The 17,773-nt window shown below is 35.6% G+C and overlaps 1 protein-coding gene across 5 annotated transcripts in view; it reads right to left on the bottom strand.

Annotated features, from left to right (window-relative positions):
* Positions 1-17,773, bottom strand: part of SON (SON DNA and RNA binding protein) — a 31,174-nt gene that overhangs the window by 1,455 nt on the left and 11,946 nt on the right. For 2 of the 5 annotated variants that reach the window (XM_022552911.3, XM_030760864.2), the window contains exons 4-11: positions 17,173-17,333; positions 15,106-15,252; positions 14,737-14,925; positions 7,533-7,643; positions 6,436-6,552; positions 2,174-2,321; positions 426-497; positions 204-319 (exon numbers count right to left, since the gene is read on the bottom strand). In XM_022552911.3, coding sequence (XP_022408619.3) covers positions 204-319; positions 426-497; positions 2,174-2,321; positions 6,436-6,552; positions 7,533-7,643; positions 14,737-14,925; positions 15,106-15,252; positions 17,173-17,333 — 1,061 coding nt within the window. Of the gene's footprint in view, positions 1-203; positions 320-425; positions 498-2,173; positions 2,322-2,957; positions 3,038-6,435; positions 6,553-7,532; positions 7,644-9,126; positions 14,635-14,736; positions 14,926-15,105; positions 15,253-15,432; positions 16,947-17,172; positions 17,334-17,773 lie in introns of those variants that run through there. The other 3 variants (XM_089910285.1, XM_030760865.2, XM_030760866.2) reach the window with 3 other exon arrangements.

Below are 17,773 nucleotides of genomic sequence, written 5' to 3' on the forward strand. Positions count from 1 at the left end.
AGATTTTGCCCACATCTTTCCCGCCAACATTTAAAAAATAATAGGATATTAACAGGTCACATTAAAGCATATACACATATACACACTCCCAACCCACAAACAATACATTAATCCTGTGATCATATAATGCTTATCCCTCACCCTCTAACATCAAGTTATCAAATTAACAAATGTATACAATTAATGCAGAAATTCATATTTACCCTAAAGAGAAAATGTTTGCGATGATCAGGGCCACTATCATGGACCAAGAGAAATTCAGGTGGTTGCCACCTTCTCTTATTACAGATTTCCATCAAGGCAGACACAGGATGTTTGCCTGCAGAGAAAAAAATAACCAGTTATAATTATCTCCACATCTGAGGCAACAAATTTGAATTCAAGGGGAAGGTGGAACAAGAAGAAATTCAAAACTGTACTCTCACCTGACAGATCTTTCATTGCGGCAGAGAAGTTTCCAGACCTCTTTTGTGCTCTTTCTCCTACTGCAACAAGACCTTAGAAAAAAACAATGATCACTGAATAAATTTCAAAGCGTTTAAAATTACAATATAGCGAAACAACTACTCCCTCTATAGGAAACTGAACCTCAATCCCGGCCCTCAAATAGAAGTCAACACCCACCCACTACCCTTGATCTTGACTTCTATTTTGTTGTTTCAATACGTAAATCTATACATTGTCTTCATTTATCTTAGTATTGGAAATTGTACAAAATTAAAATTTTCAGAGAAGTTAATGTGAATACATAAATTGCTATAATTATCAACAACCCCAGATCTGTTTCTTCCTAAGTTTAAAAAGTAGTGGCTCTTTGCAAATGATTTCTAAAGGTTTCTCATCCCTTGAAAAATGATGCTCAGTTTAAGTATGTTCCCCAGAAGTCGAGGATTTTAGGCCAAAAAAAAGTGAGAAAGGCTCTCGTGGATAAATGGGTCCATTTCTTTTTCCAGCCAACAAGCCCTTTCTGACTTCAAACGTGAGATGTACTCAAAAGACCAACAGCCTCAGCCTCACTTTCCAAAAGGGGTTTATTTAGCTACATTCCTAACTAAAATCATTTAAATCCTAGGGGGAATTTTTCAACCAGTTCTTTGCCAATTCTGCCACTATGCTTTCCCAAACCCAGGCCACACTGCACAATTCCAAAGGGACTATTCCCTGGAATTATGCAATGCACCCACAGATGTTGTCTTCTCATAAACCACCTTTTATGACACACACAATCTACGCAACTTGTATAGCAGTATAATGTCAATGTGACAATAAGTACAGTGTCGTTTTCTAATTTAAAGTTTGCAATAATGCTGCATTACTGGATGATTGTGTTATTTCCAGCCTATTTCCGAGTATCACTATTACAATAAATTCTCTCCAATTTGGAATAAAATGGCAACATATTATTCTTGGTAGATGACAATGTAGAAATTCTGATGCAAAACATTTTTTTAAAATACATAATTTAGTCAGAGCTAGTTGGTTTCCAAATTCATTAGGACAATAATTTAACTGCATTAACTTCAACTTAACTTTCTGATTACAAAGATAAGGAAAATAAATTAGTTTTAAATTTTCCAGTTTTTAAAAATCAGGTTTAAACAAGCTATTGAAATCACATTTAGCTGGCAGCCCCATGTGATTCTACAATAGACATTATTCCAAGGGAAGAAATGCAATGTGAAGAGGTAACACTGCTGTCAGCAGTGGGTCTACTCTCCAGTCCCAACCAAACAGAACTCAATTACTGAGCTTGAAAAAAGGGATGTGCAAAAGGGGTTTACAAAGTGAAGACTAAACAGAACTCTCTAATAGGAAAATGAGAATATGTGGGATAAATATCTTTGAAAGAAAAAATAAATCCTAGAAACAAAAACAAGCACATGTTCCCTGTCAAGAGAAAACAAAATGGAAATTCTATCTAAATATGAAATCTAATTAAAAACTTAATCATATATTGCACATAACAAAGGTTGTTGCCTTTTACGCTCAAATTAGTGTCTCCATCTATATATAAAGCTTCTGAAAATGGGTTAAACATTTTTTTCCTAACAAAAAGCTATATATACTGTAAGAAGTGCCTCCAGTTCAGGATCACTGACATCAGAAGAATTTATGATAGTAATGAAATCCTAAATGTTAGAGGAGGTATAATAAACATTCTAAAAAAACTTACCTTTTCGGTCTGTCTTAAAATCAACCAGGATAGGTTCCTTATTTCCTTCTTTGTTTTTTCCTAATCCTTCTCCTTCTTTCCAGCCCATTTTTCTCATCAAAACGGCTCCCATTCCTCCAGTTACTGGGGCTGCTCTTAAGAACTGATCCTATCCAAAGAAAGAAAGGTAAAATATCCCCATTTTATAGTTAGAATTTGACTACAAACTCAGTGCAACTTTTTTTAAAGAAAGAAAGCTTATTTTACTTCTAGATCTGTTATAGTTACAGCAATTAAATGCTTCTATACTTATATACATACTGTAGTGTGTATGTTCTAATTATTTTCACATAAACATAACAGTATTTTCAAAGTCCAATAAGTCAAATGGCAGTTTTAAAACGGTGGCCCTTGTGCCCCCCTCCAAAAAAAAAATTAGAACACTCCTGTTTTCGTCCACTATTTAGGTTCACTGGTATCTCTTCTTAGCTTGCAAAATAAAAAGAAGGCAATGTTAAAACAGTCAATAATATTAATTGTCCCAGGTGTACCTAGTTAATGAATAAAGCCTAGAAATCATTCAGAAATAGTCTGGACACTGAAGAAGCATACTGTTATCATCCAAAGTTTTTTCCCCCCATTCTACCATAAATCAAGTATAAATTTTTTACTTAGAAAATCCCTATGAAGCAAAAAGATAACACATAAAATACCCTGTAATTATACCAAACTGAATTTGGAATTCTTTTAAAACCTAACTTGATGTTAAAAAGACTTTTAAAAAACTCCTTAAACGTTTACATACCTAGGCCTCGGTAGCAGCAGTGTTGTGAATAGTAGGGCTGGCACTGACCGGGGCAAGAAGACAGCTACAAGGATTTGGCCCTGAAACAAGTTTCCATACAGAGGGGTGAAAGTTCACAGGTTATTCTGTGAACAGTCATCTCTCTTGTATCCAACCCACTGAACCATAATTTCCATCAAAGCAGCAAACCACTTAATGTCGTAAGATGCACAACTATGTACATTAGCACGGTCAACAGTTATTTTCACACGTTAAGAACTACGTGATGCCTCTTTTTAAAGGGCATCCACGTACATGTAACAAACCACTGAATTCTACTGTTGATCTTTATGTCCATTTTTTTTAAATTTATAACATACATCTCCAAATCATGTTATATTTCCCCTTGCTATTAAACATTCTAGATTTACATTCTCTAGCAAATGTAAGCAAAAGTCATTAACTTATCAACAGAGGCAGTCAAAAATTTTGGTAGCTCTAGAAATAGTATACATTAATCTCCTCTACTGATAAGTTAATACTGAATTTTTAAATCTTGGTTTTACACCATAGTAAAACTGTGTACTGTTATTTTTTCCCAGCTTTTTAATTATCTGCTGGGGAGAAAACATGCCAATGAAGTGTGACTAGACATTAAGTTCAACATGGTACTCTGATGGAAGGAGGCAGCTGTGGAGGTAAAAACATACCCCTGGTTCAGTTCCTTACTTGGTGCAGGCCATGCAGTGTTGGTGGACAGAGAAAAGTTAGCTGATGCTTGGATACCAACTGCCTTGTTGCTACACACCTAAAATTACTTTTACTTACTTCCAGGTTCATCCGCCCCTCTTTTCCAGGAAACACTCCTAAAAAAAAGGGCAACTGTGCAGAGTATAATACAAATCCCCAATAACGCAGGTTTCCGATTTTGTTTCCATTCTCTAATATCTTCAAATCTTTACACCAGTGTGTATACAGTTCAACAAAAAGCTAATTAATGAGACTACAAAAGTAAACAATATTCATCAGGTCATGTCCAAATCATTTCATTCCAGAAAATAAAGCTTCTTTCAAATCAACAACCATTTAAATTTTTTTTTACTAATAATAAAGTCTCATACTTTTTCATCTAAGAATACACTGCAGCAAAGTAAAAAAGAATATGGAGAATGTTGGCATTCCATGTACTCTTTAACATTAAAAGAGGGTGCTGGCCTACAGCAAGGCAAGAAAACACCAAATGAACATTCTGAAAAAGTTTTCTAAATGAAACAAGTAGACAGTTTGTGATACTTGACAGTGAAGATGAATGTTAAATTTCTAGCTGCCTAATGACTTTTTCCATGTTTTTGCTCATTTTTATAAATAAAATGTTCCTGGCCTTAACTGATATTAGCAGCATATATTGTTCAGTAACATACAAATGGAACTGAAAACACTGCTTTCTTCTATAATTATTTAAAAATTTGGTCTGATGAATGAACACATCTTTCTCTTGTGATAACTGATCAGAAATGACTTATGTCTACATCTTAAATGATGTAAATTATTTAAAATGTGCCAACTGTCTACAAGACTGGAAATCAAAAAAAATTAAGGGAAAGTTTACAGGGAACCAATTTAATCATTTTGTAAGAGTTATGTTAAAGCGATGACGTTTAGAAGTCTGTAGCATTATGTATGGATCCGAACTTCACTGCACAAATGAAGACCAACTTTGCAATGGAATCACATTCTGAAGTTTCTACCTAGTAATGTATGTACATGACTATTTAATTATTATGTGCTAAACACCCACATAAACTTCAAGTCTAACTTTCTCAAATATGGAGTACTCAACTTCAACATTAAATAGTATTAAAGAACTAAAATTGTTAAAGAAATAGATGTACATTTATAATTATTCCCAATGAGATGAAAGCCATTTTTCAAGCACTACATGAATCACTTTGGTATCTTAAATACTGTAATATAATTAGTCCAAAACTAATTCAAGCTTAAAAATATTTTGCTAGATTTTCATCTTTTTTCCAACATCAACCCCTAGTAAACTAAGTTGTAATTTTTTTAACCAACTTGACTGTGTACTCACTATATACATATTGGTGCAACTATTCCCCCCCCCCCAAAAAGGGGGGCAGGCACAGTAAGGATATGCTTTACATTAATTTGTTAAGAAGATCACCAGAGATAATGCTATCAAAATTGAAAAAAAGTTATGAGATTAAAAGGTCCAAAGCAACAAAAAATATGACTTATCAGAAATACTGGCACTCAGCAGTTTTCTATAGGTACCCATCCCATTACTGATCACCACCCTGCGAGGCAGGAAGAAGGCACTTGCAGACTGAAATTCCAAGTAATTACTTGCCACAATCACAAAAGGAGTCAGGAGTACAGCAGGATAAAGAAACCTTCCCAATCCATTAGACCACACAGCCTCCCAGTTTCAGCACTGCTATGCTGCCAGTACTCCTGAAACAAATTTCCCCATCACCCATCCAACCAAGCCACTCCCTTCACCAGAATACATTTTCTTCAGAAAGCCCTCTGTAACCACCTAAGACTCCCCCAACAATGAGGCAGCCGTAGGTGGAGTGCACACGTCTCACTGCAGGAGGAATCTGAAACCAGGAGCACCTACATCTTCACAGCACGAGGCGTCCGTCCTCTCCCTTGAATTTAGGTCTTACATATCCTGTTTTTTCACGAGATCAGCGGTTCTCAAATTGAACCTGTGGATCACCAGAGGCCACCAGGGCCTAAATGGTGGTCCACAGATAGTATTCGCCATCCCCGTCCCACCCGATTCCCCACCCTTCAGCACTGCCCACCCAACACTTCAGCCATCCTCCCCCAGCTTTCCAGACCCCTGGCAAGATCACCACATGCAGCACTAACAATGGGGCCTCCCAACCACGTGCTGTAACCAACAGCTGACAACCATGGGGACCTGGGGCTGGAGATCACAACAGGAATGAGGACTAGGGGCCAAGGGACCTTACAGGAGGGCGCAGGCACTAAGGAAGAGGGGAAGAAGGGCACAGGAATAGAGGAACGGAAAATCAGGTGGCAGAACGCTCTTGGGGGCAGTGCACCAAAAATAAACCTGTAATAAAGTATCCCATGATGAGAAAAAATCTGAGAACCACTGCTTTGAAATCATTAGATTGGTTGTCCAACAGGAACTGTGGAATATTCTGAACAGCACCTGAGATACACTGTTAGCATTCAAAACACAGTTTAAAAAACCACCCCCACAAAACCCAGGAGCAGCAGGATATAAATTAAGTGGCTCTTGAGCCATATTTATACATTAGCCATTGTCTCATCAATCGATCCATCTTCAGTGTCCATCCTGGAGGATATATATACACATAGCAAATTTACCATGAAATGGGTTAGATTCACTGGCCTCTTTCTGCACTTTTAATAAAACATTTTCTTAAAAATTTTAACTTCGTACGTGGACACTTTTGTATGTGCATATGTTGTGTACCTTTTTAATCCAGGCCTGGGCACCAGTATTGGCCAACTGTTCTTGTGTCAGAACCTGTACTCCCGTACTTCCTGTGAACTGGCCAGGAATAGAGTTCAGCTGAGCCCAGGCATCAATCTGAAGAAAAGAAGAGGCCTCAATTAAGTAAAATTACTTCTCTAGTTAAAGTACTACTGGTATTAATTTAATTCCCTAAATGAAATGGTTTACTTAGTTCCCGAAAAGGCTTAATAACAAACTTAAATATTCAACTTTTCAAAAACAATATACTGAATTTGTACATCTTTAAAATTGTTTTCCTAAACATTCCAAAGCAGCAATTCAGTAACTGCTCAGTGGATCCCACTGATAAAATTTGAGATATATCTCTAACAACTAAAAAGCACAGCTGACACTCATTCTTCAAAGTATCACACGGATACATGAAAAATATAGAAAATCACTCATATGGCAAAGGATCCTTGCCCTCCTGCTTACATATCTCATAAACGCATGCTAATTTGACAACCTCAATTTTTAATTACTTTCTTTGAAGTGTTACAAATCGAGAATAAATTCAAGATACATAGTTAGAGAATAATAAACATAGGAAATTGTTCAAACACTGTGATAACTAAAGAATTAGCTGTCATTCATTCAAACTATATTTACTGAACACCCGGTATTGTCAGTCAATGTATTTTCTCTCTGAACATGTACTTACTGCTTCCATATATTTACCATAGAAAAGCAGCCTATGGAGCCGCTGTCCACTGTTAAAAAAGCACAGACTCTGGATTCAGACTGTCTGGGTTTGGATCCCAGTTCCCTACTTAACTAGTTTTGTGACCTTGGGCCTCATTTAGCCACTCTTTACCTGTCTTCTCAGATGGAAAGTGGAAACTCAATACACCTCACAGGGCTATTATGGGCACTTAGCTATTTTTATACATTAGATTATAAATTCTATGAGGGCAGATAATTTTTTCTATTTTTATTCTCTCAAGAAACAGCTCCTGCCCCACAGTACACAACATATACTGAATGATCAAGCCCCAAATCACTTTAAGTGAGCTTGCTAGATAAATGATCATGTAGATATTAAAACTGCTACATACCCGTTCCTGAGCACGATTTAACATGCTCATAGCTTCAAGGTCAAATGCATTCTCGCTGAGTCTTTTCTGAGCAAGTGCCCGCTCACTCATTGCTGTAGAGATGTCCACAGGCTAAGAAAGAAAATACAGATAATTATCTCAAATAACAACAGACCCCCTAAATTCTGAAAAATGCTCATATCTTTAGTTGCTTCATGTCAAAAACAAAATAAGTTTTATTGATTAAAATTTTGTAAAGTAGGGAGAAGAAACTAACCTTGAAAGACAGACAAGGATTGTTTAAGGTAAGTTACAAAGTATCAGGCAGCAGTCGAACTCAACCTAAAATCCGACTTCTTTCTACTACATCAAATTACAATCATAGAAAGTTCCACGAAGAACTTAATCTCTGGCCTTCACTAACAAAACAGTCATTTATAATAAATGCGAATTTTTTAACAATTAATTTTGTAACTCATTAGCATTTTTCATTTTACCCTACTTCTCAGCATAACCCTCAAAAGCAATAAGCAAGGTTCTTAAATAAGCAGAAAACCACTATCACATTAGTGATCGTTCCTTCACTCGTCTGTCTGCACATGTTTTCACCTACTTGCAGTTGTTCATATAGTTTGGTCTTAGGAACTCGGTTTCTTCAAAGAATATATTTACTATATAAGTAAGTGGATCTTTTGTTTTCAGTTTATGTACATTTATGGTGGAAGTTAAAATACTTCTGTGGGGTACATAATTAACTGAAACACTTAAAATACGTTTGAAATGTCTTAGGTCCTCCTTTTCAAAGCTCATATTCTACTTGTAAAAAGCTTAAGCTAAGCAGATGGGACTTAACTTTTTAAGAAGTATCATAATGTCCAAGAAATTTTTAAGGATAATCTTTAGAGCAAATACCGTTATTTGCCAAATTTGTGGAGGGCTCAACCAGAGAAAGAAAAATTTGATGTTTTTGGTTCTAACATTAAGAGGTTAGGTTGATTGATGTGTGTCAACTCACCAATTCTTAATACTTGTTTTTCTTCTAACACTACTTAACCCATTAATATTTTCTAGTATTTCACCCAAGAAAATTCATTTTTGGAAAACCCTTATCTGACATGAAGTATTCCTAAATTCATTTACAAAGAATGACTAGTAAGTACTGCATGGATGTGACAAATACAAGGAAGTCAGTAAAATAACAAAGGTTTTTTTAAAAAGCTAAACTAAGGTTACCTGTAATTTGACTGTGTAGTTGAGTATGAAATACTTCTTTTAAAAATAAGACCTATATAGTTGAGAAGGGTGTATGACTTTGAGAGAATAATTATACCTCATGCATAAAGATTACTAATCTTCCTTTTCCCTATCTTCAGAACCCCTTAATCACTCCATCATTCTTAGTTATCTTGCTGAATCACCTAGTAAGATTCCTTTAGCAAAACTCAATTTTTCTTCCACAAGGTACCAGAAAGTACAGATTTCTATATATTTGCCTTCTTAAAATGAAAGCAGAATTAAACTGAATTCATTCTGTAACTGTTTATTAGACTGCTTACATATCTCATTTATGAAAGGTCCTAATTTCTTAGTCAACTTAGTAAATTATCCACACTAATGAGAATATTTCTGGGGCTATATAAGCAAAGCCAGACTGAAACACTAGAAAACTTAGTAGGTTCACTTTTCACTTCTATTACAATTGTGATCACCTGCTGGGACTTTAAGTGGGAACCCAGATATCTTAGGTCAAAATGTACATTCCTTTGGCCTTAGATGTTAAGATCATCGAAGTAATTTTTGAAAGCCCACTAAATATATCTCAAGTACTGTTCTTTAACCTTGCCAGAATTACTTTGGGTTTCATACCCATCTACAAATCTAAGTGTTAGGGTATTTAGGTATAAAATAATAGGTTTTTATTCTAAAAAGTCGAAACACAGAGGAGATACTGAGGAAAATGCACCTACCCATTACCACCCCAAGCTCCGATCCCCCAATTTCCAACTGTAAATTAGCCATAAAAATGTAGTTAAGATGGCTCCAAAAACTCCCAACTTTTCTAGAATAAAATTACTTCTTCCCAACTGGAAAGCAAATTAACATACCTATCTGTGAATTCTTCCTTCTGAAGACATTTTTATATCTTCATACTTTTTTCTCTTTTAACCTTTATTAAGTAAGTAGGTAACCTAAATACCCCATCATCATCCTCAGGATGAAACTTCATTCAAATCTCAGTAATATTATACGTTAAATTCACATCTCACTCTGAAAGGAATTTTTATTTATTTATTTAAATAGTATTTATTTAATATATCAACATTGGGATTTAATGTAAATTTACTTTAGATAAAATTACAACTAGTTTTTTTCCTAATACAACTTCATTTATTCTTCAACAAGCTTACCAAGTGAGCTGTAAGTTCATGTCAAAACTTTATTACCAAATAGTAATTTGACTATTAATTTCATATTCATACTTTTTAATGTGGAAAAATATACTCAAAGTATAATCAATCAGGATTATCTTAATCTCTTAAGGATTCTCAAGAGTTTGTATCAAAAAGCATATTTCCAGGTTTTCAAGGTAACTCAGGATATGCAATAAAAAGCCCCAAAGCAGTAATACTCAAAGACTACACCAAATGTTATGCATCAGTATTAAAACACTCATGAAATATCACAGCTACCCTTTAGAACAGCACTGTCCAACAGAATTTTCTACAGTGAAAGCTAATGAGCACTTGAAATGTGTCTAGTGCAATTAAAGAACTGATTTTTCAGTGGTTCACTTAATGACTACTGTATTGGACTGTATATAGCATTTGTGTGTATATAGTATATAGTAAACTATACAGTGTAGCAGGGCTTTAGAGTCTTAATCATCTTTTAATGTTGCTCAAAAACAGTAATGTGTAAAAGGTACCAAAATGATGCTAAAAGTTTCAGAATGCTAAAAACTGGGGGGGGGAAATTATCTTCAAGTGTACAGAATACTGTTATCAAACTATCATCAAGCCTTATTTATTTCCACTAATACACGACAGACTTTCTATGTAATGTGTAGTAATACTCTAAGTATTATAATGGGGGGAAATGTTTAATTTCCTTCTCCCTAGGACTTGTTCTAAAAGGTGAAATCCACATAAAAGACTATCCTGAATTATAATTCCACTTCTCACATTAATAAAAACCTGTCCAAGTTATTTCAGCCCTCTACATCAGTAACACAGCAGATTACTACTTCTATAACCTAAAAAGTTGTCAGGACTAATGAAACATATAATTGACACCATATAACATGCATTTCATGGCCTAAGTTGTAACTGTGTACCTTCTATATCTTCATTTAAAAAACCCTTCTAAGTCAGTTTACCTCCCCCACCTTTGTTAACCCAACTGTTTATATAAATAGAACAATTATCTTAAGTATTTCCTATAAAGTCAATGAAAGTATATAAAAGAACTAAAGACATTAGAAGGTGGTCAGTCAGGTAAGGAAAAAATAATCCCTGTAATAGGCAAATTATTTTCTACAGGGGTAACTGCAGGTATCTCAAATTAAAAGATGGTAAAAAAGGAAATTTTTAATTGTAAGAAAATAGAATTAAAGAAAAATCACCTAACCTGCATACAAAACATGATTTTAAAATATTTAGCTAAAATTAATAAAATACAAAGAGGTTCATGTAGAAAATGAGAACTACAGAAACAAAAGCCACACTAAATACACACTGCCTCAAGTTGTTACGTGGCTTGGTTTTAAAAACTGATTTATGAACCTTTTCATTATTTCAAATAAAATTCCTTAGTGCAATTCTTAGTTAACTTGTACATTTAATCCAAATGAATCATAATAAGAAACAGATAAATCATTAAATGGTAAAGAAATTCCATGTTAATCACCTAGGAGAATCTAAGGAGAGAAGAATGAACAACAAAGCTGTACTTAACACATGCTAGCACTGCCAGGACCTAGCTGTTTTATCTTCAATTAAAATTTTCGTCTTACCACAAGAACTCAGCTTTCCTAAACTTCAAAAATTTAGAGCTTCTAAATATAAGGGAATTTTAGCTCCACTGGACAGGGAAATATTCTTCAATAGTAACAAATCAAGCACAGTTGCCAGAGACAAAAACTGTCCTAACATGTAAACAATCACTAGACTTAATGGCAAGCTACCTCTGGACATTTATGATAAATAGTTAACCCAAGGAAATTTTATGCCAGAGACTACATTTATATCTTCTACCCAATAAGTCTTTGCTAACTTTATTACCAAGAATTAATGCCCCCGAGGACAATTTTTAAAATGTTTTCCAACACTTTTGATTTCATTTATAAATCAAATTGACACAAATATGATCAAGGTTCTGCAGCCACTCCTTACTGAGGATGATGCTGGTTGGCTTCTGGGTAGGAAGACGATGCTATGGCAGTAGGGCACACAGTCTGATGAGTTGATATTCCGTAAGATATGGATTTATGTTGATCCATCCACGTTTATCCACTCATACTTATGTCAAAGAGCACTCATGTGCAAAACAATTGGGGGGATTAAGGATCATAGCAAAGCTGAGATCAAATCTGTGATATTTGCCTAAATGTTTCATGCTCAAAACTAAAGAACTGCAAATTCCGTTTACATTTATTAAAATGAAAAAGACTAACAGGTAAAAAAAATTAAAACTACTATTCAGTTAAAATGTTGACCATTTAGAAGAACTTTCCTTTTCTCTATAAATTCTTTATTTCAACCCCTGACAGGGAATCAAGAGTCAATGCTCCCATAAAATGTCACCAATAGTATTCTACAAACATTGGAATACAGAACATTAATCTTACAAATATATTTATAAGATACAGCTAAATAAATGGAACTAAACATTTTATATTATGAACATTTCCTCTAGGTGTTTCATATTACTTCTAGGTAAAAGCACGGAGACCTGAAAGCAAGAGCAAAAGTCTGTCCCTTCCTAAAATTTTGGGATTGTTTTATTTGAAATTATAGTTAACATATATTTTTTTTAGTCTAATCATCTAAGAAACTAGCTTAGAGTTCTGATATCAAATAGCTGTATATATCCTCCCCACAGGAGAAATCTGCTTCATGAACAAAACTTTTCTTCCCCTCCTGCTTTAATAAAAGGCTCCTTTACTTATTATAAAATCTGAATACCCACCTACTCCCCCATAGGATTTCTCTGGAATAATTCCCCCCAACTTTTCATTCAAATCTGACAACCACTGTTGATGACAGACAATGTAAGGCACCACGGTTTTAGTGTTAAAGCTGAAAATGGCTAAATACCGAAATATATATATTTACACATAAACTCTCAATCAATAAGAACCATTATCACCAGGATTCACTAAGCACTCTCCCGATGTTCAACTGAAGTCAAAATAGTTATGGTCACTTATCTTCCCAGGAAAATCCCTTGGAATTTTGCAATATTTATAGGGCTTCACTCTGTTGGAAAATTTTTCTCACATAAATAATTCCCTTATGTTTTTTTTCTGTTAATTGCTTAATCTTCAAGAAATTACTAAAAGCGTTATGTATCAGAATTTCTAAGTCAGTCTGTTCAGCCCTCTCACCATGGTTTATATTCAGCCTCTACAAGATTTAAGTCAGTTACAAATGTCAGTTAACCTTTCCCTCTTGAAATGTGCAGGTAGCTTGATTTGGGAATTAGCAACTGAGCTACTCAACTGGCTTCACTAAAAACTGTCCCAACAAGCTATCTATCCTCTCCCTCACTGGTGATGGTATAACCTGCTTCAATTGTTGACCCCCATGTAAATATAGATCATCAACAGTGACTGTAAGTTGCACTGGCTAGTTATGTCCAGCTTCATTGTATATAACTTGCTCTCTTTTCAAATGCCACAGGTAAAAAGAAAACCACAGTGAAAATGTCACCTGTGAATAGCCCAGGGGAAAAAAAATACTATCAAAGTTTCTGATTTGGGTTCTGTTCACTTTTAACTTTATAAACAGAATTCGTTTATTTGTATTATCAGAGGTGTTTATTGGACGACGATGATATGGCCAATAAAGTGAACCTGTATGTGAAGAGTACAGGTCTCTCTGACCCACATATCCCAGAACTGCAAGGAAAGGAACTGGGGAAGAATTCCTACGTTGTAAGGGCATCAGATATCTAATCCAGTCCTTGGACAAATGTCTGGGCTTTGGAAACGAAGGGCAAGAGGTGATGACTAGTCTATGGTATCATTTAAAACTCCCACCCCCCTAGTAAGTCTCCACCCTCCCAGATCCCCCAAGCGTGATTTTGCACAACAAGTTAAATAAAAGTAAACTGTTTATTAAAAGATACAGCAAAGGTACAGATACAGAGATACATACAAAGATACAGATATATATATATATATATTTACATATATATACAGTCTTGCTGTTTTCATGTGCACTATATTTAGCAGCACATTATTTAATCAGGCGGCATTTTAATGGGGCTGTTTTGACACTTGGCATTATTACCGCGTCATTTTGACAAGATACAACTATAGCCTCCTGGAAATTTCAAGGTGTGAATTCCACTTCTCCAACTTTTAATAGTAGCAAAAAGGGGAAGGAGAAGGGAAATGGAGTACCAAGGCTGAACATTAGGTTAAACACAAGAATCCAAAGGGCCAAGGTAGCATAGGGAAGGGAAAATAATTAAAATTAAAGGCTATCTGACAAACAACCCAGAGAAATAGAAACCATTATTTAAGGGCAATGGGCTATGTATCCAAGATGCTCACATCAGCCTACAACGCCTTTTCCAATCCAGTTCTTGTGTTGAACCTGAGGATCTGCCTCTCTCTGCTCAATCCCTCCACCCAATAAATTTGCTACCACCAAAATCTAGAGCTATAGAGCCTTGAAGCAAAACGGGAAGCTAAATAGTTGTACCTTGGGCTACCTTCCCACAAGTGCAAGGAGGGCCCAATGTTGGGTAGGGATGTGATAACACTGTTCTCTGCAATTCGATGCTTTTCACTTTGTGGCTTGGTTCCACAAAGTGAATTGCATCGAGTTACTGTCAAATGAGAAGCTGCGGGTTGTTTCATCTGTCGTCTAACCCGGCCCTGCCGTTTAACCCGGCCCTAAGAAGAGTGAAACAGAATCCAAATCAGATATAAAATAACAATAAAATGCAGATTCAGGTATATAAAAGGAAAAAAATACATAATATTCCTTTTACTTACCTCAGAGGGCAAACTGCTGCTGAAAACATTGTCATCATCTTTGTTTTCTTCACCACTTTTCTCTACAGGAACCCATTCTCCATAAACACTATCTGCTTCTTTTTTCCGATGCTGAGATCCAGATGACACGGGGAACTCTTTTGTTAATGTTACCTGGCTTTTTGGTGGAGTTGGCTTTGCTGCAGCAATCTAAAAAATAATGTTTTTCTTAATTAAAACTCAATAGATGTTCAACATAATCTGAAAATGACTTTGTTCATTATTTCACACAGTATTTAACCTAAATTAAAAACTAAATTCCATTTGAATTTTACTTAAACAGTTCTACAAGTTGTGCTGTTTCACTAGTCTAGAAACACTAATACTCACATTCAGATTGAAAAAAATGGGTTTGGGTTCACTGAGTTTAAAAGGATGATGATAAAAAGGAGGTTCTTCTTCCTCTTCATCCGAAACATGAGGTTTATTCACTATTACATCATCATCTTCTTTACTCTGTGCAATCTGTTTGCATTTCTTAAAAAAGTAAAAACAAACAAAAGATAAACCTTACACTTTATGCAGAGTAACATGTAATTTCTTAAAAGAATCAAAACCACATAATATCAATTTTCAAAAGTAAAACAAGATTAATGATAGGTTACAGATACGTAACTTAGCTTACTGGTTACTATTTAAACACACTCTAGCTGGTCAGTCAGTTAACAACATTTATTGAGCACCTACTATGTGCAGAGCACTGTACTGGGCACTGTCCAGGGAATACAAAAAAAATAAAGTAAAAGACATGGTCCCTGCTCTCAAGGAGCTTACAATCTAGTTCAATAGACGGAATACATACACATGAGATAATTGAGGAACGCTTTTACAGAGCAACACAATTAACAAGTGCAAACTGATATAATACAAACTGAGTACATAAGTGCTCAAAGAACAAAAGCTTAAGAGAACAGAATCAGGCAGAATCTGATAATCAAGGAATATTCCTCGCAGAGTTCTAAGCCAGATTTTCATAGTTAAGAACAAGGATTAGCAGGGAAAGGAAAAGAAAGTCACCCTAGTCAGGTAGTGGTAAAGAGGTGAGAAAAAACTTATTAGAAGGGACAGAGGGCTGAAGATGAGGCTAAAATATATAGGGAAACACTAAGTGTTCACAAGGTTTTGGATAAGGAGCTTGGATTTGATAAGCAAGCAACAGAAGCCTTCACTAGGTCCTTAAACTTAAAAAAAAATTGTAATTCATATTGTAGTAAATCTAAGTAAGGAAACAGATTAAGAAACTATATGATCCCCAAATGTATGGCTAAATAAAATCTCAAACACTTGCAACTGGGTTAGATGATAGCATGTCTTTCCATAAATGTTTTGTAGGTTGAGTATCTAAAGGAACAGAACTCAAGAATGGAATATAAGGCATGATGGGGAGGGTGCAATTGATGAGGTCTGACACATAAAGCAAAGTCAATTCCGCCTTGAGAAGCAAAGGAACCGACTCCATTACCTGGCTTTATAAAAAGGTCAGAGTAAATTTGGGTGGACATATCTCTATACTAGCAGTAGAATCTGTCATATCCCTTATCAATTGAAAATATTTTAATAGGATAAAAAGCTCATTTAGCCAAAAACACAGAATATACCAAGCTTGTAACCAAGGGGAACAGAATATATTGACAGTGGCAGGCTGGCATAAGGCTAGCCAATAACAAGTTTCAATATCTGAAACAATGTGGTATTTCTGGATCCTAGCAGCAATATTTCAGCGTCCTCCAAAAAAAAAAATTTTTAATAAAATAAAGCCAAAAGACAAAAAAAAAAAAGCCTCAATTGAAAAGATCAAATTGTTAAAAACAAAAATAAGTGTGTTTAAAATATATATGTTACTGCCAAAACCCGAACCGCAGGAAGAACTGATAATGGCCGGCCATTATCACCAATGGCTGGTACCAAACAGCCAAAACCCGAAATGTTGATGCGAAAGAAGTTCCTTTCAGGCAATGGCCAGCTATTCTCATTAATTTCCAAGCTCCGGTGGCAAAAGATCATTTCTGAAGATTGTCTGTGTCTTTGCGTATATGCAGTACACTCGTGGCGATCAGTGAACACGTCGTGAATGGAAACGAAACTGTAGGCGAGCTTCTGCGTGTTGCTCACTCAACACCTCCTCCATTCAAACGAACCGTCCCACTCCTCAGTCAGTTTGGCTTCTAAAACTGGAAAGCAAAAGTAATGGGAAGTAACTTTTAGCTAGCGGAGCTTAGCCATCCCGGATAATGGCCTGCTAAATAGAGCTTCTGCCGCTGCCACGTCTGTATTTCGGGTTTTGGCCACTCGGTGCCAGCCATTATCAGTTCAGCCCACAATTCGGGTTTTGGCACGCTCCAGAGTCAACATCACTGGAATAATCCATTTAAGAATGACAAATTCTGTCTAGCTTACCTCAGTTAGTTCTTCTATAGTAGCTCCTCCTGATTTTTTAGCAACTTTCTCTTCTATTGAAGGTGGAGGTGCAGGCTTTAGGTTTGGCGGTAAAGGAACACCAGCCTTAGCACACATGGCAGCTGCATTAGCTTTGGCTATTTCAAGTAACTGAGCCTTATCTGCAAGAGGAAAATATAAGAAGCAGTTTTCCTAAAAGGCTGTACATTTTGTATTATCTAATGTTTCATATGCTAACAAAATTAAAGGCATCAATTTTCTGCCCTACCTTACAGCTGTGATGAAATCACTCTTTGGCTCAAAGTTTTAAAACAAATGCCCCATATTTAAAAAAGAATTAAGTCCACATTTAGCTTACCATTCAAACACTATACAAAATAGCTAGACTACACAACTATAATGATCACTCTGCCACACACATTAAGACACACACCTGCCCAAACCTACTTTATTTTCTACAACTATCACGCCCCTTAAATTACTTTCCTTCTAATCTCGGACATTTTAAATCACTCTTTGAGCCCAAGTTCAAAACTGCCACCTCTTCAAAGTAACAAGTCTTAAGTCAGAATTTAACATTCCTCTCCACCGTGCTCCCAAA

This window comes from Delphinapterus leucas, chromosome 4 (genome assembly GCF_059928025.1).
Source record: "Delphinapterus leucas isolate spDelLeu-1000000601 "Yukka" chromosome 4, BTC_Dleu_Yukka2, whole genome shotgun sequence".
In the NCBI taxonomy this organism is placed as follows: Eukaryota; Metazoa; Chordata; class Mammalia; order Artiodactyla; family Monodontidae; genus Delphinapterus; species Delphinapterus leucas.